Raw genomic sequence first — 21,808 nt, 5'->3', positions numbered from 1 at the left:
AACCAAAAAACAAGTGTGTAGACCAGATAATTAATTATTTCAAAGATACTAGGAGGGCGGATGCCACGGGTGTGTGTGCTGCAGCTGAAGGCAGCAGAAAATCAGTGATGAAGAGATTTGTGTGCACATGCTGGGTTATGCTGCCACAGGACAGGGGCAACTGGAGATGCATGCATGCACAAGCAACAACACTTAATACAGTCTCAACGGCCATCAAACGCTATCATTGCTAAACTTGTTGAGGCATGCCTGCATTGAGTATAAGTCGCAGCCAGGTCCACACTGCCTCCGAGTAGTTTCCCATGTGGGCAAAGCATTCTGTAGTGAAGTGGCTACTGCTTTCCATCTTCTTGACCAAGGTTGGCAAGATCACCGATGGTGGCATTCAATGGCCACTCAGACGTCCAAGAGTGTTAGTGCTATTAAATCATCAAAATGTCCTTCACGTTAAGAAGCTACCAATGTGAAAGTATGTGTACGTGCTTCCGATAGGTGAGTGACGTGTGTTATCTGCACAGAACCGGGGTTACAGCCTCGACATGTTGTGCCAGTAGTGCTGTGCCTATATCTGAATAGAAGTTGATAGCATGCAGGGGACGAGACAGTAAAATTCAGACACACACGAACAGTACGAGCGCCAACTTCCAACAAATTTTATTTTTCACATGCATCAGTTTTATACAGCTGGGCCAGTTGGTTGTGATTAGCATTATAATGCTTATCACAACCAACTAGCCCAGCTGTCCACAATTAGCGAACAAGTGTGGACTTGTTGGAACAAGTGGAACAAGTGGCAGTTCGTGTTCTCGTCCGCGCTGGAACAATGTTTCATAATGCTAATCAGTTTTGTACGCCTGAAGAAATACATATCGCTTATACAACAGGTATCAGCGTCTAAGAAACGCTCAGGCTCGTGTCAGTGCCAGAAAAAAGAAGTACTACTCACCTCGTTTTCGGTGGGAGGAAATTTCCTCTTCCTTCCCGCTGCTTTCTTTGGTGGAGCTCCATTCTGCATGCACAAAACAATTGGGGTTAGAAATCCAACAAAAAACTTCGAAAATACCTTTGTTTAATGAAATTCTAACCACGGACTGTGCTTTTAACATTTCATTTAATTTTCCATTCTGGGTTTTTGTGTCAGCTGCCCGTTGCGCCAATCCCAGCGATAATGACGGTGCGGCAGCATCTGAGCCAATAACAAGAGACAAAAATCATGATTGATTGATTGTAAAATACAGGTGAAGAGCAGCATTTCAGCCCCGTGTGGTTATGCCAAAGCAACACTGCAGCCACTATTCCACTTTGAGAAGTCACACGATCACCATTTTGACTTCACCTAAAGCCACAAATGTGCAGCATGTATCGATCAATGAGTTCCTTCCTTAAATATAGGGAATAGTTATGCTATTTCCTCATGAATGCTATTACTACAGAGGCATACATTCTAAAATGACTTGAGGTAATAGTTAGACAATATTTAAAATTAGAACAATTGCCTTTTTAACCGAAAATATCAGACCATTGATTTTAACTCAGGACTTGAAACCCATCCTTTAATGCATCCATAACTGGTTCCAGACATGGCAATGCTGCTACAGTCGAACCCAACTATATCGAACCCGTTTACATCGAATTATTCTATATATCGAACAATTTCTGGCCACGGTATAGTTACAATGAGTATCTATAGCAAAAATTATGTTCACATCGAACAAAAATAGCAGCGACTACCGATATATCGAACGTCGAGCGGCGGAAAAGTGCCCCCAGAAGTTGGCTTTCCCTCGCGATTGAGGGGAAACCCGACGGCGCTACTCCATCCAACCGCTTTACCTACCGTGACCGCGCTGCTTCGGACGAGCCGTCGACACCCCCCAGGAAAAAATTATCCTGGCCCGCCCGCAGCGCTTGCTCAGGCAGCCAATCAAAGGCTCTTGTGCCCTCGTCGCGCAAAATGGCGAAAGTGCGAGTTGTCTCGGTGCTTTTCTGGTCCATTGTGTGTGTGCCTTGTGGGCCTTCTCCCGCAGCATTGCCATGATGAAGCGGCAGAACTTGTCTTTTGTCGTGAAGCTCAAAATCATAAATTAGGTCGAACGCAGTGAGAAGTCGGATGTGTCCCCGCAGCGTGAATGATTCCGAGGAACACTCTCAGGACGATTTTGAAGAATAAGGGGGAAATTAGGGCTAAAGCAGCCAAACTCTCGCCCCGGTGCCCATGGCACCCGACGCGTACGCACGGCCGTGTACGAGTGGTTCATCCGAAATTGCTTCAGCTGTGCTGGCTTCCGCGTGCTCGGTGATGACTGTAAATTCTGATTAATGCAACGCAGCCGTTGCCGAAACTTGGTGCGAGCTGTCAGAATTTCAGGAAGCTGTTGATGAATCAACAGTGGACGAGTTTGTGAGTGCAAATGATGGTGTCGCGACCACGGGAGAGCCCGAAAACGAAGACTACATTGCCGACATCGTACCGAGCACAAGTGAAAGTGGGCAAAATGAGGAAAGCAACGACGGTCCTTTGCCTACATCCTCCGAAGTGATTGGTGCGCTCGCACTAGTCCGGTGCTTCTGCGTGAATGCGGAAGGTTGCGGCCTCAGCTGCTCCCGACTCCTAAGACAATGTGGAGAAGTGCATGCGTCGCAGGCAGCGAAATTGCCAAAGCAGAAAGAAATGCAGGACTATTTCATGCGAAACTAAGCTAGTTTCATCAATAAAGTGATTTTATAAATGGTATATGCTTTTATGACATCCACTTATTCAGCAGGCTTATATCGAATTATGCTCTATATCGAACTGATAGGCGTTTTCTTGCGAGTTCGATATAGCCGGGTTCGACTGTAATTTCTGCGGTGTTATGAATTCTGGCCAATTTCATGCAAAGCAGACACTGAACTACCAAACATTGCAACTGTCAACATTCTTAGCAGACACCCAGCGGCAATGTGACTGTTTACATGTCACCATCGGGCAAACACGGGGAGAGCATCCTTTTCAAGTCATTATGTCATTCGCTTCTCGCTAGTCCGACGGTAAGGTGCAAACATCCACATGAAAAGCGAGTACAGTTTGCGGGAGAACAAATGCGGCAGTGCCATACTGCCGAGTCCTAGAATAGAGAACCAGGGCCAGTTATTCAGTTGAGCCGTTGCCCACATTCTGGGGGCCTATTAGAATTCAACTATGCTTGGCTCAAACAAAAAGAATGTTGCCTTGGAGCAAGCAAACTGGCATAAAATGGCGAGCACATCAGACAATCTTTAACGAGGCAATCTGATTGTTTTCTGAAGTTCGGCACCCCAGAGTAACACAGCAGTTGGGGCAGAGGTGGTACAGCTCAGACCACTTATAACGTAACCGCTTATAGTGCAGGAGAGGATAACATGCGGCCACTTCCGACTCCCGTCTATCTTCATACAGAACTCAATTGTACAGTAATCCCTTGTTATAACAAAATTGCTTTACTTGAAATATCGCTTTATTCGAAATTTCTCCCGATCCTGACCTAAATGCATGCATTTTAAGCTGCCTTGCTCGAAACGCACGAAGAGCTTGACCCACTTAGAGCGAAGTGGCGAGCGGAGGCACCGACGCCGCTTGCGCATGCAGTGTCAAATTAATACTGCCGACGAATTAGTCTCATGCAGGCACAGAACAGGACACAAAAATTACCGAACCCAAGACCAACGACCACCTAGTAACGAGGACCAAGCAAGTGTACTCCCAGCTGTTCACTGTGGAGCGAACAAAAGCTGTCAGATTCCATGGTGCAGCAACCACCCAACCGCTATATCTCAGTAGCAATCGCATTGCTAGTGTCCCCTGTGATAGAATCCACATGAAGATAAAGTTTTCCTGACGGCTTGCAATGGCAGAAAACGGCAATCTTTTGAATGCCGAAAAGTGGTCAAAAGACCGTAGGCAAACTTGTGCCGTAGCATTCCATCGGGTGCACTCAATGAGCAAAGTTTTGCCACTCTAAAGAGCACTTCTGGCACTGAAACGTTCTGATGAAGTGTCCATCGAATTACAGTGCAGTTCACTTATAATCATATCAAGAACGAAAAATCCAATCGATGAGCAAAGTTTGGCCACTCTTAAAGAGCACTTCTGACACTGAAACGTGCCGAAGAAGTGTCCATCGAATTACAGTGCAGTTCACTTATAATGATATAAAGAACGAAAAATCCAATCGTTATAACCGATTATTGCTAAATCTGGACTGCTGTACAAAAAGTAAGAAAAAGCTGCCAAGGATACCTTCATAACTCCGCAACCAAATTTGCGACTTACGATAAAAAATTGGTGTTGTAGAAAGTGCGTTGTGAAAAATAAAACACTTATTTACACCTCTAAACAGCATGTAAAGTGTTAGGCCCGCAGAAATAGTCAGAAATCTGCACTTTCTTTCGCGGAAGTTTCAGATTCACAATGGCGGTGTGCATTGCATAAGCTATAATTTAGCAGGCTTGAAATCGGTGAGCGACTCTATCAATGACAGTGGACTTTGCGTGAACGTTGGGGTTAGTGTCAAAGACGGGCCACTGTCAATATCATTGTCACTGCCGCAGCTGTTGTCGCCCTTGCCGCACCATGCCACTATCAGTGTTGCGCCCTCGGAGATTCTTCGCAGAATGAGGCAGCACTATCTGCACTCAGAAACTCCTCCCTCGAGGCACCATCTACTTTATTACCAGTAGCGACGTGCTCCCAACATTCGATAACAGTAACCAACACGGTGGCGGTAACGCCACCGTGTTGGTTGCCCATATAGGTGGTTTCACTCTGGCGCACAAAGCCCACTGTTTCAGTCACTAGTTCTAGCCTTCATGATCATGGCGCTCACGGTTTTTAGAACAATAGATACCGTATTTATTCGCGTATAACCCGCACCAAAATGTGAAAAAACGCGTTTAAAAAGTGGGGGTGCGGGTTATCTGCGAATTTTTTCCTTGGGAGGGGGGGGGTGGGTCGGCTTCACCGCAATGTGCGGCGGCCTCCCCGTGTAGTCCGCCATCCCCATCGTCATCGACGCTTGTCAAGCCGATGAAGGGCCAACGAAAGGCCAGCATTGTTGAGCCTCGCGTTAGGCGCTGTTTAGTGTACTTACCCCAGTTTGCACTGTTTGCCTGCTTTGTTTTGGCATCATGAGTGCGACTCGACGGCAGTGTTTCACAGCGAAAGAGAAGCTAAAGATTATAGCCGCTGCCGAAGAAATCGGCAACAGAGCTGCTGCAAGACAGCATGACGTCGACGAGTCGTGCATTCGCGACTGGAGGAAGAAAAAAGAGAGACTCGAAGCAACGAACCGGAACAGGCGAGCGTTTCGGGGTCCGAAGACTGGCGCGTACCCCCACCTCGAGACGCAGCTTGCGAAGTTCATTGAGGAGCAGAGAAGTCGTGGCCACGCTGTTTCGACTGAGATGGCGCAAATGGAAGCCCTGAAGTTGGCCCGGGAATTGAACATTCCACGTGAGTTTCGTGCAAGCGGTGGATGGCTTCAGCGCTTCATGCGAAGACATGGATTTTCTATGCGGCGGCGAACAACCATGTGCCAGCGGCTTCCTGAAGCCTACGAGGAAAAGTTGAACTTTCAACGATATGTGATCGCACTTCGGAAGGAGCACAGCTATTTGCTGTCTCAGGTGGGAAATGCTGATCAAACACCTGTGTACTTTGAGATGCCGATGGACACGACCATGGAAAAAAAGGGCTCCAAATCAGTCAGCGTGCTGACCGGCGGAAATGCCAAGCTGCGCTGCACAGTCATGCTATGCGCTTTGGCTGACGGCACGAAACTGCGCCCGTATGTGATTTTCAAACGCAAGACGCTGCCTGGCATTCCACTGCCCCCAGGAATCGTTGTGCGTGCGGAAGAAAATTCGTGGATGAACAGTGGCCTAGTCGGTGACTGGCTTCGAGTAATCTGGGAGCGAAGACCAGGTGCCTTGCTGGCACGCCGGTCGATGCTCGTACTAGATTCCTTCAGAGGCCACTGCACTGATGCGGTGAAGACTCGCCATCGCACACCGACGGGACGCGTGCGAAGGCCTGATATTCCATTGCTGTGCCAGTGGATCGTGGATGCGTGGAAAGCGATACCGGCCGATTTGGTGCGCAAAAGCTTTAAAAAATGTGCGATCAGTAATAGTCTGGATGGTTCCGAGGACGACTACGTCTTTGAGAGTGGCGATGAAGCCTCGGATGGCAGTAGTGAGAGCGGCGACGATTAAGAATCGGATAACCAGTGACGTGGTGGCGGTCGTTTGAATAAATGTTCTGAAAACGAAATGATCATTGAGTGTGAGTTGCATCTTTCTAGCGCTCATTTTTTTTTTTTTTCAGGTAAACGTGCGGGTTATACGCGAGTTTTTTTTTTTTTTTTTTCCGCCGAGTTCAAAGTTAGGGGTGCGGGTTATACGCAGGGGCGGGTTATACGCGGGTAAATACGGTATCATCGACTGCGCGAGCTCGTGCTTTACAAAATGTGCAGCTTCGTCTCGGGCGCCACAGCTTTTAGCTTTGTTGATGCACCTACCTCTGCTTCCGCGGCGCATTTCCGAGCTCGCTGAGGAAGAGAAGGAGATTATAGAAAGGGAGCACAGTCAAAATTTGCTGCTCACTGTTTTTTTTTTTTTTCCTTTTTTTTTTGTCTCTATCTCCATGGACACTCGCCAGCGATGCGGACGCGAAGCAGCTGGTGCTATCTCGTGGCACGCTGCGTCAACTTGCGATGCTCTCCGTCACTTTTGTGATTGGCGCGATTACCGTGCAGCACGTGCCAATGCTGTGCGGTAATGCTGCCAAATATGAGCTCGCGTAGGCGAACTTTTCGCCCCGTCTCAGTTAAGGGCAACTTAGTAACGCAAATTTCACGATTATTCTGCATGGAAAACGCCGCCGAAATCGCAGAATTTCAATCATGCTTCAATCCCCGGACACATACAGCTGCTTCTCTACATGTCTGGCCTGTGCACAGCACTTGAAAAATGTTGTTTTGGTTATAGTGCGGTAACACTTACAGCACGGAAATTCACGATGTAAGGGAAATTTGCACTACAGTCAAATCTCAATATTACGAACACCAAATTAACAAACTTTTCAGAAATTCCCTGCTGACTTCTTATGGTTCCAATGTAAAGATATTTCAGTACTACGAACTCCACAATACCAAATTTCTCAGAATAACAATTGTTATTAAGTTTTCGTGTCATGTTAACAATGCCTCAGTACTACGAACTACTGTTTCGATATCTGGGCATTCTTAGATTTCCACATATCTTTCACTTCTGCCAAAACAGTAGGCTAGCAGACGACAAGGGGCAGAAAGTGAATGCCACAGCACACGGGATCAGAAAACCTGAGACGGCGCTAAAAAAAACGGGACAGAATATTTTTTTTATCTACTGTGAAGGCAACAACGCATCGGGTTTTGTGGCCACGTGCTCTGCCTAGGCAAGTGCCAAGTGTTGCCCAGCAGTGGAGTTGCGTCGCTTCCTTCTCTCGCCCTTCTTTCTGTGCACACCCTTTCCTTTCGCGCTTCTTTCTGCAGCCATACTATAGCTATGCATGCCGAGAAATGAAACCTCCGTACTCCTGGGGATGCCACACGGTCGCACTTTGCAGATGGTATCATTTAAGCAGGCTGGCACTTTGGAATAACTCAGGTGTTTGTCTTGAGTGAGACAGTTGTGGTGTCCATGGCAAGGAATGTGAAAAACAAACAAGACTGCACTTTGGAGGCGAAATGGCGCTTCCTTTTTGACGGTAGTTTTCTCAGCGTCGTCTGCTTTGCACATGTCACTCTTATTATATGGTGTTTCAGTGGTGCATGGCAGCGGAATCTATGGACAATAGCAACAGCGCGGGCCAAGAGCCAACAGCAACACTTTCATGGATAGCCCGTACGGTGACAACTTACAAACTGATGGATTGATGGTTAACTTTTGGGCTTTCACTAAAACGACCTTTCAGAATAACACGCAATATACGGAACTCCCCTAAAGTTCGCTATGGCAAGATTTCACTGTGTTACCAAAATTCACGACTCCGGCGACTTACCGTGTTTATTCAAATCTAGGCCGATAGTTTTTTTTTTTTCAAATAATCACGTACAAAACTCTAGGGTCGGCTTAGATTCGAGGACTTAAAAAAAACACGCCAGTTTGTAACTGAAAATTATAAATATGGTGCATAGCTAGTGCCATCTAGAAAAGTCAGTACCACAGCCACTACTGGCCGGGCCAGTAGCCAACTGAAGTACGCGAGCGATGGCGTAGCTTTGACCTGTGTCGTATTGGAACTGGTTCTTTATTCTATAGTATAGTGCAGCGTGGCATCATCATAATGGCACCAAACGGGCGATGCCATTATAGTGCCGCTTTCAAACAAAAAGTTGTGCTGGCCACAGAGGTACGGTAAGCCAGGGGGGACTTCAGCATCAATGAGAAAAACGTCCGTCTTTGGAAGGAGCAATGGGAGATGCTTTTGCGTGTGCCGCAATGAGATGACAGTAATAAGGAAGATAAGCGTGCAATAACAGAGAGGAGCTGTCCACCGAGATTGCGCCATGTTTCAACACGTGCGATGCCGCAGTGTGTGCGCCTGCATGGGCAGGCGTCCGCAAGTGTCCGCGTGGTCTTGGCTATAGGGAGGAAGCTAGCGGCGGTGACGACGCAGAGAGAGCTCGGCATGTTCATATTAAATAAATGCTGTCATCATTTTGTGAACGCTGTCCTCACTTTTCTTGTTCGGCCTACATTCGAGGTAAGTTCTTTAATTTTTTCTGGCTTTGGCCATTCGAGGGTTTGCATAGATTCGGGGCCGGACCAGATTCAAGTAAATATGGTAGGCTGTAAGTGGTTTGTGCTGTGGTGGAAAATACCAGATTTGATTCCAACCCCCTGGGATTCTCTTGAATGTGTGGCCAAAATTCAGGACATGGCCATTTAACGTATTTCACCCCCATCATAATGCTGGCTGTCACGAACGGGAGTCAAACCCACAACATCATTCTCAGCAGCAAAACACAGCCGCTGATCCGTTGCTACGGGTGACAGAACGCAGGCAAGTGCTTTCGAGCAAGCAAGCAAGCTACCTCCACTCATGCACTTCACTCAAACACAAGAGGCAAATTTGCTCGAGTGCCAAGGCAGCTAGCCTGCCTGCACGCACATGCTTCAGAGCAGTGAAACCTGTTTTCCAGGGATGCACAAATACCGACTACAGTTAAACCTCGATATAACGAACTTTAATATTACAAAATTATTTATATAACAAGGCATTAAATTTTTTATAACCTCATCCATAGAACACCATGTATTTAGACCCTCAATATAACGAAATTTCACTGCCACCACAAAGGAATGCTGAGACAATAAATGGAAACTTCCGAATGCAGATGGTCACATGATTGAATTACAAGCGGCTGCTTGGAAATACACTTCTCAAATTGCACGCGGCGCGACAAGAGCGACCAACCGAGTGTAGCTGCATCATGCTCCGTATAAAGTACAAGTGTGATAAGATCCTGTCACGCCCCAAGCACTCTGTGAGTGAAAGTGTGCGATGGTGAATCAAGGCAGACGGTGGCTTCACGAGTGCCACCTCCCCGTGCAAGCAAAGTGAAAGAGAGGGAGGGGAGCGAACTCACGGTAAACTGATCAAGCGTGTGCGAGGGGCCGGGCGAGGAGGTAAGCGCATCGCAATTTCTGCGGCACGTCTCGGCCGTGGCTGGGCATGACTGTAAGTGCGGCTGAGCGCATATGCAGCCGCGCACCCGGCTTTAGAGGTAATCAGCCACCCATGCAAAGAGTGGGTGTGCCGAGTCCGCATGGCACTATGTAAGGTGCCTTAGCGCACATTTAGTATTGGAGGTTCTGTAATCTCGAGTTTTGGTGATCTGTTGGAGAGAGAGGCAGACGAAGCAGTCACTACCCGTTGCCGGTGTTTTTCCCGATAGCGTCGTCCCAGTGCAAGCGACACTATCAGCCGTGGGGCGGAGTGCACGCGAAAGCGCAGCTGACTTCGCTTAAATCGTAGAACTGAGAAAATATCATCGACGTACGCGGCATGAAACCGTATCATTCATCACCAAAAGCACCAAAACATAATTCAGCACCAAAACATAATTTTAGTCGCCAATGCCCAATGAAGCAGTGCCCATTAGGCCTAACGGCCAAGGCAGTGTGGCTGTGATGAAAATTCGCTACTAGCCGATGTGGTAATGGGCTGCAAGACGTTGCGGAATTCTTGACGCTAATATGTTTCGGACAGGAGGCTCAGCAGTGATTGACAGCTGTTGAAGCTACGTGGAGTTCGTCACTGCATATCCAATGCGATCTGCATGCCACCTATTGGCAGCTAATCAGCCCAATCTTCGAACTTTATACAGACTGACAAACCGACAAACTCGCAGAGGCAGACCCGGCCGACGCGGCGCCATTCTCCAAATTGCGCCGTTTGGGAGCTACGTGTGCGATCCTCACATCAGGCTAACGCGGAGTACTCACAGTGACAAATTCTGCTACTGTATCAGCCAGAGCGACCCATATGTAGCATGCTTGGCACTTTTTTTTTTTTTGCCAAAAACGAAGTGAACCGCTCGCTTGGGCAACATCGAGCACGAGCGGCACCGCAGTGCATGCGACACAGTGAAGGTCTCTACACCGTATATGATGAATAATAGATATCCGATTTGCAAGTCGAATTACTCGAATGTTCAGTCTTCGATTCTATGATATTCAAGTATTCGCGCAACCCCACTCTTTCCTCTTCGCCCACAACTGTCGGAACCGTCCGCCACCATCAGCGACGGGTGTCTCAGTGTACTAACAAGTGGCCATCACTCCTGAATGAACAAACCCTCCCTACTCACCTCCTTGACTGATTTGCTCACTTCGGGTGTCCTAGCCTTTTTGCTCCAAACCTCTGAGTTCTGCGCACAGGGAAGAAAGCAAGAAAGCTGCGTTTGTGTACAAATGGGCAGAAAGAAGAACGGCAAGAGTGGTAAGCCACAGAAGTACCGCAGAAGCACAAGCTATAGCAGCATGAAAAATGTTTGTCTGTGCTGCACACAATGCAATGATTCTCATAAAGGAAAAAAAAACTGCAAAATGCGCGGTGGTCAGCCTCGCCTAGAGGCTCACAATGTGGAACAATGCAAAGCTGGATACATAAATCATACATGCTCGACTACCTTGAATTTTAATTTAGTAACTGATGTGGGTCAACATTTCAATGCAACAGAATGGATAACACCAGACTTATAACAAGCGATCATGACCATTCGAGTTCCATAATGCAGGCTAAAATATAATTACATATTTTTACATTTTGCAGTCTGAACAATACACAACTTTGAACTAGTTCAAGATTCTACTATGGTACACAGCTTTCGATACATTCCAAGCTTATGTCTTGCAAAACAAACCAAGTGTCTTCGTTACAGAAGAGCAGGCAAGAAATATTACATGCACTTCTACCTCAAGCACAACATCATATTTGCTCAAAGATAACACATCTTGTTGTGCTGATCATAGCATTGTTTCATATATCACTAGTCCTGTCATATAAACAGTCTAATAACGCAATGTCTATGAGAAGTTGGGCTTTTTTACAGTCTCACGTTCTCATTAAGTAAAAGCTGCTTCAGCGCAAGGCCTTTCATCATCAGTCAGCCAGCATAAAAGCAAAAGTAAAAAGAAAAAAAGAAAAGGCAGGGGCTTTCAGTTCTCAACGAAAGTGGCTGGCATAACAGTAGCTGCAACCGTCGTACCTCCTTGGTATCTTTCACGGATGCGGATGGGGCCGGCTCGTCGGGCGATTTCTCGGCCCACGATTCCGCCGCGCTGGCCGGTGGGAGGGCCTTTTCCAAAGACAGAAGACACAATATGAAACAGAACATAATCAGGATGTGCCAAACTAAGCATCAAGCAAGACATGGGCATGGGAGAGTGGGAAGGAGATGGAAGGAACAGGGTGGGGGGAGGGGTGAACTAAAGAATGGGGGGAGCACCAGAACCAAGAGAACAGCACTAGTTGGGACAAGCTCAGGTACGGGACGTGTTCATGCCTATGCCATCTTCATGCCTGCAGTGTCACGTTTTTGCTCGGTTTTGTTAGGGATCTGCAGCACAGCTACAGCGCAAGGCTTTCTTTCAAAATATGAACACTTATTGTCGCCCCTAAGTGTACATATAATTAGCCCTTTCCCCGGTACATTTCATGCTCTTTGGACTTCACTCACAAAGTTAGGATTGCAAAGTGTGAAACCCAATTCTCCCACACCAATACAGTAAAACTTCATTAATTTGGAAAATCGAACAATCAAGACTCATCCTTTGGTCTCAGCAAGTGTATGCACTGTTGAATGGCATCAAACTCTCATTAATTCAGAGGTATCTGGTCACACACCGGTTAATTCAGATAGCCCTCAGAGCTCGGCAAGCACCGCTAGAGAGGCGCTAGCAGCCAACTAAAATCGCCACAGTCATCAGCGGAAACTGTACGGAAACAACAGAAATGCCAAACGCTTCCAGTCTGTTTATGCGTTCACAGCTGCAATTTGAGAATGCGTTCGACAGACGTAGTTGCTACCCACGATTGCACTGAAAATGATCACGGTCTCGTCTGCAGCAGCTGCAGCAAACAGCAGTTTCATTTCGACTACGTGTGCACGGTGGCCGCACGTCGTCAGAAAACTGCGCAGTTATCACATACGATAGCGACGGCCTTTTCATCCCTAGGGGCTATAGCAAGTAGCAGTTATGTTCTGACTCAGTGCAATGTCAGAAACACTGCGGAAGATGTCGAGGACGGAGAACAATTCTATGAACAATCTGTTGCCAATCAGTTCACTGGTGAATAAAAAAAAAAAATCTACATGTGCAGATTGGTAGTAAAACGCATGTCTACCCAGATGAAGACGCACGCTTGCGCCCCGGCCAAATGAGCTGTGCTGCGAAGAAAATTGCAAGACCCTCGCTGCTGCAAGCGCTAAGCAGTCACAAGATAATGAGAATTGCTGCTTCTGCACTGATTTTGTGTGAAATGGAACCAAGAGTTGCAAACTTATTCAGTAAATAAAGGCTGATTGGCATAGCAAGCATTTTATTGTTTTCTTTAGACCTCGATGGTTCAGTTAATTCAGCCTCCTCCTTTTTGCTCCCAGTAACAGTTGCAAGATAGTAACAAATTTGCTTACGGTATCTTTCTTTTTGCTTGGCTGAATACTCTATAATTAGGATCAATCTCACGCAGCTTCGCTAAACCTTTTGTTTTTAGGAAGGTTCACTGTGTAACTAAACACTATGCTTTTAATGTCTGTTGGCCTTGAGCCCTTAGTGCTCCTAGACTTGTGTTGAAAATTCATATTCAGATGCTTTGACAAATTTGGTCAGTTGTGCCTGAAGCTGTTCCCCGAGGTGTGAGAAATGTAAATTGTTCCAGGTTACCTGACCATGTGCAACCCAACTGCACCAGAACAATAGTTGCATTGGCATCTTTTGAATCATCACAATCAATGAGCATGTCTCCTAAAGTTTGGAAATCTAAATCTCTGTGCCTCCTCCTCATTATTTCTACATTTCATTCCCGTTGTTATAATCAGCCAAAAAAAAAAAGTTTTAGTTCCTTGTTTCTCCTTACTCTCACTCAATGCTTAGAAGGTGCTGTGCTAAAACTCCCCCCCCCCCTCTCCCCCACCCCAAAGTGTTCAAACTACTCTCATTTCTGCCTGACAACAAGAATGTGCAATGAAGCCTGCTGAACCATTTTCAATGCTTAACTAAAGGTCTCAAACGTCTCTGTGAGCTAGCTATGGCGTTCTGACAACCTTCCAACGGAAATGGTCACCAAGAGCACCGAGCAGTGTGTGTGTGTTTTCTGTTAATCCTATCTCCTGTGCCATTGAGGGGTAACACCTGCAACGCTACTAGCACGCTCATCACACCATCCTCCCGAGAAGCCTTCAGTGTAACGCTAAACCATGCCATCGCCTGTCAACGCTTTGCCTTCGGGAAAAACTGACAGTTTTTTACCTCCTTCACTGGAACCTTGGCCTCTGCTGGGGACTTTTGTGGCCACACATCAACCTGCACAGTGCAAATGGGACTTGCATTACGAAGCAGGGGAAGGAATAACTCTGTAAAGTCATTGTGTCGCGGTTAGTGAATAAGTTTTGGCTTATAGACAAAGAACACACTTATTTCCTGCTGGTGCTCACAAACAAGATTCAGAAACATCAGTTGACGCAGTTATTCTTGCATGAGTGTGCTAATTGTTGACGCACTTAGTTGCGGCGGTCCAGCACAACCCGAAGGTCCAGATGTTGCTCAAGCCGAGCCGTGTGCTCCGAACAATTAGAGCCAATGTTTATACTAGTTAAAAAAAAACCTTACCATTCTACTTACACGAGCAGAGCGACTCTATGAGGACAAAGAAGTTGAAAAAAATATATATCTATATACTATATATAAAGTACACACTTTCAGGACACTGCTGAGGCTCAGCAAGATGGACAGTGTCACCCAATTTTGAGCTCTCCCCACACCCTACCGCATCCTTCATTACCTGTCACTGCAATTAGCACTAATAAGCCATTTCAACAAAATTAGCTATGCAGGAATCTGCTCAGTGGCCAAATGTTCTTTAGGGAGAAAATGGCAAATGTGCAGTAGCACAAAGCAGGCCCGCTTTCCCTTCCATCAATCATTTCATCTTTCCTGTACAGGAAAGAACAGGCAGTTTTAAAATGAGATGACTGTCACAAAAAACAGATAAGAATAAGAAGAAACCTCAGAGTACCAGCAGAATCTTCAACGCAACTGAGACAAAACACGAAAATGAAGAAGGCATGGTACTTTTCATTACTGCAAGCCAGCAGGTTAAACAAGCGTTCTTTCCTAGCTTTTGTTGCCCTAAATGAATTTTGTCCGAGATAAGATTGTCGACAGTTTTTTTTTTTTTTCGCTTGTCTGACAGTTGGGCACCTACTGTGGGACTGTCCCGGTACTGCAATAACAAGAGACAAAGGACGTGGCATTACCTCACTGTAGGCATGGACGACACCACGTCCTCAAACCGATGCCAAGTGAACTATCAACACCGTATGGGAGTTCATGAGTGAGGCCGACTAGACCGGAAGGCTATTAACGTGTTCTCTCTTTTTCTCTTTTTTTTTTTCTGCCCCCACCATTGACCTTCACCCCTGCTTAGGCCACTGAGCTATCATTGTTACTTCATTCTCTCTTGAAAGCAAGCAATCCTCAGTCAAGCCATATGTTTTATAATATTAGCACACCAAATGTGAATCTGACAGGCCTAGGTATTTACTTACGGAGAGACCTGGGCGATCCTATCAGAACAAGAATATGAGATTAGAAATCTTCTACGACAGGTTACTGATTGGTGAGACATGAATATAATGCTCAGCACACAACAGTTAGCAATGCCATTTGACTTACAGGGGGAGGAAGTCGGTCCTAAAATGACAATAGGAAGGTAATGAACAGTTTTAGGATGTGCCTCGTACAGCCAAGGCATTAATGTAACGCACTACAATGTTGTCAGGCATGCCAACAGGTTATACACAGCACTGGCAAATTTAGAGTGTGGTTACTGTTCACTCACAGTGGTGGCAGCAGGACGGTCCTAAAACGACACAAGCACTGTTTTAAAGCTGACAAACAATTTTCATTAGAAACAGTCACTGCATGCTATTGGATACATACTTACACGTGGAGCTGGTCTCTCCTATTTTCACGAGAAGAGAAGCAAACCAAACATCTTTTTAGTAAAAGAACCACCGGACGCTGATTCAAGAATGTTGTTAGAGCGATTCAAGAGCAACATTTCGTAAGCTCACAGGTGAGCTCGAGCTTTTAATGAAAACACAGCTGGAAGACCCATCCACCCGTGCACATAAGTAGATGAACATCTGACAAAGAATGAACGAAGCATCAAAAGACTTGGAGGAAAGCCCTCACCACAGACGTCGGGGCCAGCAAGTCCGGTGAGCAGGGCCGAGAGCCATTCTTGACGTCCTTCAGCGGAGTCTTGTTCTCTTTCCGAGGCAGTTGCAGCTTCTTGAGGTCCAAGCGCTCGACTGTCACCCATTCGTCCAGACGTTTGTTGTCTGTGCATGGCACACATCAAAGTATAAGTCCAAGTACAAAACGAAAAGAAAGCAACGGCAAACAAAGCTAGCAAGAAAGTATAACATGAAGTTGACAACAAAGAATAAAATAAAGACAACAGTACGGCTACAACTTGCGTTTACCTATGTTCGAACAATGTAAGAGAGAAAAAAGGAAAACAGGTGCCACAGTGGGAGTGCATCTCCAAGATACCAGGTGGCTGGTCAACTTTTCGTAAAAGTTTCTTTGGTCCGAGCTAAAAGCTACAGTATCAAGAAGTGTGTTCTACAGGGTTATCGCGTGCAGAAAGAAGGAGCTATTCATTGCCGGTTTGCTCTTTTACGCATGCCATGGGACACATACGTGTTAATGATGAGGATGGTGTCAGTGCCGTGTTAAGAAGTGTGCACACCTTGTGATAGGTAGGAGAATGAATCAAGTAGAAAACACAAGCAACCACATTTCACTTAGGTCAATCTTCTGCATTTTGACAAAATTTATTGCACCATTCTTGTAACACCATCCACTTAACATTTTATGTTTTCGCCACTCCCGCTTCCCTTTTTTTTTGCAGCAGACCTGCAGGTCAAGAAAGTTAGGTCAAGAAAGAATACAGTACTTACAATCAATGAAGTGAACGTAGTACAGGCATTGATTGTCAGGTAACTCCTTGATGCTCAGTATTTCAGCAAGTGCTGAAAATAAAAGGATGAGCACATGTCAGTGTGACGTGGCTAGCATGATTCACCGACGTGTAGTAATTACCAACGATCATTTCCCAGAACAGCTACCGCTGCTTTGGGCTCTTCCTAGGCATTAAATAATGTGCACAATGATTTTTACAAAAATGGTTTTAACATAGAAGGCAGTCGTGATAGCGGTTGCTTGGCTTGTAACAGCCGCACACTTCTCGCCTAGCATCTACACGAAATCTTGTAGAAATGAGCAGCCAGAAAGCTGCAAGCACTTATAACACTTAATATTATGGGGAATGAAAGTGATCAGGTTATCTCAATGCAAAAGTTTCCAATGAGTGACAGACGCGACCGTCAGTGCAACACAACACACACAGTGTCATCTGCTATGCATGCATTAAACTAGCAGAAGACATGTTGCCTTAAGTCTTGCAAGATCGCATCCACTGCTCACTCCGAATTACTTACTGTAGTATTCGTAAACGGCTCCTAGTGCTAAAAAACAAAGCATGATGTGTCGCATACTAAAGTGTCAAGGGCATAAGCATACTGAGTAACTCATGAGAACTAGTCGTTTTGTTCGCCGTTACAGAGATCCTTTATGAAAGCAAATCGTAGTAAACATGCTGCGTGTTCCAACAAACTACTATCGAACACTGTGAAGGCACCTCTTAATCAGTGCAGCTTGAAAACATCATTCACACTTACGCCAGTCGTTACTGTTCCGCATGCGAACAGGCATCCGACATCCCTCAGTGACCTGGGGCTGAAGACAAAGCGAAGCAGATGCATAATCAGTAAAAGCAAGCCTTCTAGTATTAAAGGCAACGTTCTGACTTGTGTTGTAGAAGTCGCAGAGCGCTTTTTTTCGTTGCTGGGTGTACGCCAAACAAAATTTCTCGCGCCTGCGGCGCTCGTGTTGAGTCACTCATGCCAGATTATATCTTTCTCGCGCCTTACGGCGCTCTACCTTCAATATAACATCACTGATTTCCCCGAGCGAGCCGTAGAGGCCGTAGTAGAGACCGGGCCTGCTCTCCTGGAGAGGTATCGTCGATCGTGCAGGCTTTTCATATACTGCTCTCTGTGACCTCTCGAAAGCATTTTTTCATGATCCGCTTTGAGTTAAATAACTGTCCTTCTGCAAAAACATGTGCAAAAATGGGTCCACGGAGTTAGCGAAACGGAAGCACAGCAGCTACGTGCGACGTACCTTTAGACACGGCGTTATTATAATCTCAGGTGTTTTCTTGAGGCCTCCGTTTGCCGGTTACATGTGCCCTCCTAGAGCAGTACTTGAAAAAAATTCAACGCATCGCCGCGAAGACAAAAGCACCCAGCAACGAAGAAGGTGTCCCGCTACCCAGTCAGAACCTTGCCGTATTAAATACATAAGCGTATCAACGTTGGATGCTTGTCAACAGCCCGGAAACGGAATAACTAGGGAGCCTTCATACACGAGCACACATCACATACATACACGCATACATGACACACGCCTCATACATGAAGGCTCTCGGCCGCAACCACCTTCGCGCGCCACAGCACACGTGCGAGACATGCAAATGTCAACAAAATCGCTAGCGCCCCTATGCGGCGCTGAGAAATCCAAAATGGCTGACTTCAGTGCATCGAGCCCGGCGCAAAAGGGGCCCACGCTAAATCGGTAGCGAAATTCACAGACTAGCGTTATGCGTTTTCGGAGCCCTTGGAGTTTCATAAACGCGTTAAAAATCACCACGAAAGAGCAGACCGGCGTTTTACCGTTGATTCGTTGGAGTTTTCATGATCGGTCGTGTCCTCGGTCATGGTGGTTAACAAACGAACGCCGATTGCCAAGCAGCTTTCTCATTGGTCCACAAGCCGAATTTTGGTACGCGCAGCAAATACGGCTTAATATAAAAAAGTTTCTATTTTTATATGACGTACTTTTTGACGCTAATTTATTTATTAACGCAAACAATTTTTATTTTTTTACTTCTTAAGGCAATATTTGTATGACGTATATTGCGCATTGGTGCCGTCACTATGACGCAAAGTTACTACGCCGATGAGTCATCGTCGTAAAATTTCCTAGCCGCATTCTCATATCCCAGTCTGCGCAACAGGTGCACATTTCAGTGAACTTTAATAGGGCACAGTACAATGACTGTATTTAGAGGCAAAGGCTGCAAATTGCACTCGAGTTTCTAAATAGCGTATGACGTCACTGTGACGTACAACTTATCTAATTGCTAAACAATCTTTAATTGTAGTTAACGTACAAGATCCTACACTATTTATAAATTTGTAAGCTATTGTTGCGCTTTTAGTGTAAGCAGGACTTCATTTTCTTTTATTTTTTTCTGATGACGTTTAGGATGACGTTGAGATCAGTATGGCAGCTTCCATCGTCGGAGACATCCGTGGTCGGAGAACGCGTGCTTGTCGTTTGTCGCGTTGGAGTGTGTTCCAGAACGTTCGTTTTCTTTTGTGCCATTGTTTCGGCGATCGGCCAGAAGCCTCTTCCTCGAGTTTTGCATTGATCGAAGTGTTCAGCTAGGCCAGTTAATTAGTACCGAAGGATGGAGTCCACGGTGGAGCTGTTCGCCTCGGACCCGGACTTCTGCAAGCGGTGCGGTGCCGTGCTACCGCTGCCAGGCTACGAGGACTTCGTCGTGTGCAAGTTGTGCGGCGCCAACATCGACGTGCACAACTTCCACGGCCTTGAGACGAACTCGCGGGTGGTGTTCAACGACCGCAAGACAGCCCTGAAGAAAGCGGCGCCCGAGTCGACCGCCAAGCCCGCCGGGCCGCTGGTGGACCGCAAGTGCTCGCGCTGCGGCCACGAGGGGATGACGTACGCCACGTTGCAGACGAGGTCCGCCGACGAAGGGCAGACAATATTCTACTCGTGCCCCGAGTGCCTCTTCCAGGAGACGGAGAACTCGTGACTGCCCACGTTCGATGTTGCCGACTGGCCGATTGTGTACCCGTTCGTCTTGCAAGTTCGTAGAGTAGTTCATTGTCAGTGTTGGTGCACGATATCGGCACATACACATCTTCCGCAAGTGCAGGAAATGATGTGAACACGTTTGTGCAGGAAGCATACACGAACCTCCTGAACTACTTTAGGAAGTCCAGGCCAATCGAACGGACCTCGGCCGCGCCGAGACAGGAAAGTGCGGTAGACCAAAAGGAGGCGAGCTGACGGCATCTGGTCGTATAGATCAGCTTCTACTGTGCACAATGCCACGGTTTGTGCATCAGCCAAGTTGAGTGAAGTGTGAAAAATCCGTGTTCATGTTCTCGGTCTCCGAGTTCTTAGGTTGTTCAAGTACGACGTGTGCGCTGTGGTTTTCGTTTGAACCGGAGAGCCATGGTTTGTGAAGTCCACTCGCGTTGATGCTTTTATGGCTTCTTTTGTTGACACTGTCCCCAAACAATTTTAAGGATTGTATACTGTATGACCATGTGTGTACTACTTTGGCAAGTAGCTTGTCAAAAGTGCCCAAGCAGATACAGACAGACAGACTGGTTTATGCAAGTTTGTGAAGTCAATAAAATGTTTTCAGCAATTGCAAAACTTAACGAGGTAGTCAGCAGCAACAAGTCAGCATTTGAAGGAGCAGTTACCTAACCTACAAATTGCTCTTTGCCCAGGGAAGAAAAGAATGGTCCTGTTTAGCAAAAGTAATGTAGCAGAATAAAGTGAAAAACAAGAAATGATGCAAACTAAATTAACCCATAAAATAACTAACAGCGACCATAGTCAATCAGAACCAAATCATAATGGGATCCACCGTAACCAACGCATAAAAATGTCGCAGTTTCACCTCAAAGGCAAAGCATCAATTGTAATAGCGAATTAGTAGACAGCTATACGAAGCAAGGATAGCAGTTTTATTGGCATTATAAACTTGGAAACATTCGCTTACTAACTGAATTAACAACCATGGTGTCAGCGCGCATAGGCAATCATGAGCCCATCACCTCTATGATCACGGACATTCGCGTGGGCAAGTGCGGCAGCAGCAGCGAACGAAGTGACCTTCGTGCTATTTAGCGGTTCAACGCAAATAGCGGCGAGAAAACAGTACGCTCAAAGGTTTGAGTCATCAGCAGATCTCTTTCAAGATACGGCGCGCGCACCACCGCACAAATTACGCAGTTGCTGACGGCATAGAAGCCCCCCTCCTGCACTGCCTCCCCCCCCTAGCGAACCAGTCTCAAAACACACAGTTGCTGCTGCCGGAGCCCAATACCCCCATCCACCCACAGCCTTTTACGCGACGGAAGACTGCGCATTTGCTCTCCGCCTTCCTCTCTCACACGGGCCAGGTTGAGCCGCGATCATTGGCTCTCCTCACATGCTTTCACTCGCACATACAGCATGCTGTGTGCGGCACAGGGTTATCGCTCATAGACTCCACGGCGATGGCAAAAATGCGCCTGGAGTGTCCATATACAGTTAAAGCTCGATCCAACGAAACTCGATTTTACAAAGTTCCCGATCTAACGAAGAAATTTCCATTCCCTGATAAGTACCCACAAGGTTCAATGTTGTCACCAACCCGAATTGACGAAAGTAGCTCGCACTAAACCCGATTTAATGAAGCTTCTTCAGATATAGATAAGTAAGAAAAGCTGTAATTTCTTTCCAGTTTTGACACAGACGGGTTTTTCTTCGAGCGTGCGTTCTAACGCTATTGTGTTTAAACATCTAGGCACACTAGTCATAGTCCTAGCTTTTTGACGAGGCTGCCCGCCTCGCCAATGCACGGAACAACGGACTTGGCAGTAGTTAGCATTCTTACGTACCAGATGGCGCTAGGGGCGGCAGTAGTTGGGCCGCCCTCACGAACTTTCTACATGCTCAGACGTGGGTTAGCGGCAAGTACAACGCCACGGTACCTTTTGGGTATCGCTACATTACGATTTTAAATTTGGAAGGACCAAAAAATCCCTTACTCAATTTTCTGTACTTCCCGATTTAACGA

General features: G+C 46.5%; 2 protein-coding genes across 3 annotated transcripts in view; one reads left to right on the top strand and one right to left on the bottom strand.

Annotated features, from left to right (window-relative positions):
• Positions 1 to 18,675, bottom strand: part of LOC142587689 (histone acetyltransferase KAT5-like) — a 44,520-nt gene extending 25,845 nt beyond the window's left edge. Inside the window, exons 1-10 of one of the 2 annotated variants that reach the window (XM_075698865.1) lie at positions 18,594 to 18,675; positions 17,538 to 17,595; positions 16,758 to 16,829; positions 15,985 to 16,133; positions 15,734 to 15,751; positions 15,629 to 15,649; positions 14,038 to 14,091; positions 11,775 to 11,864; positions 10,875 to 10,934; positions 947 to 1,009 (exon numbers count right to left, since the gene is read on the bottom strand). In XM_075698865.1, coding sequence (XP_075554980.1) covers positions 947 to 1,009; positions 10,875 to 10,934; positions 11,775 to 11,864; positions 14,038 to 14,091; positions 15,629 to 15,649; positions 15,734 to 15,751; positions 15,985 to 16,133; positions 16,758 to 16,829; positions 17,538 to 17,595; positions 18,594 to 18,638 — 630 coding nt within the window. In that variant the 5' untranslated portion in view covers positions 18,639 to 18,675. The remainder of the gene's footprint in view (positions 1 to 946; positions 1,010 to 10,874; positions 10,935 to 11,774; positions 11,865 to 14,037; positions 14,092 to 15,628; positions 15,650 to 15,733; positions 15,752 to 15,984; positions 16,134 to 16,757; positions 16,830 to 17,537; positions 17,596 to 18,593) is intronic. The other variant, XM_075698866.1, reaches the window with a different exon arrangement.
• Positions 18,676 to 19,189: 514 nt separating this feature from the next.
• Polr1H (RNA polymerase I subunit RpI12) lies at positions 19,190 to 20,521 on the top strand. The gene has a single exon (XM_075698864.1). The coding sequence runs from the start codon at positions 19,394 to 19,396 to the stop codon at positions 19,760 to 19,762; it is 369 nt and encodes a 122-aa protein (XP_075554979.1). The 5' UTR covers positions 19,190 to 19,393; the 3' UTR covers positions 19,763 to 20,521.
• The last annotated feature ends 1,287 nt before the right edge of the window (positions 20,522 to 21,808 follow it).

Source organism: Dermacentor variabilis, chromosome 7 (assembly GCF_050947875.1).
Source record: "Dermacentor variabilis isolate Ectoservices chromosome 7, ASM5094787v1, whole genome shotgun sequence".
Taxonomy (NCBI): Eukaryota; Metazoa; Arthropoda; class Arachnida; order Ixodida; family Ixodidae; genus Dermacentor; species Dermacentor variabilis.
This window is presented reverse-complemented; position numbering and strand designations above follow the sequence as displayed.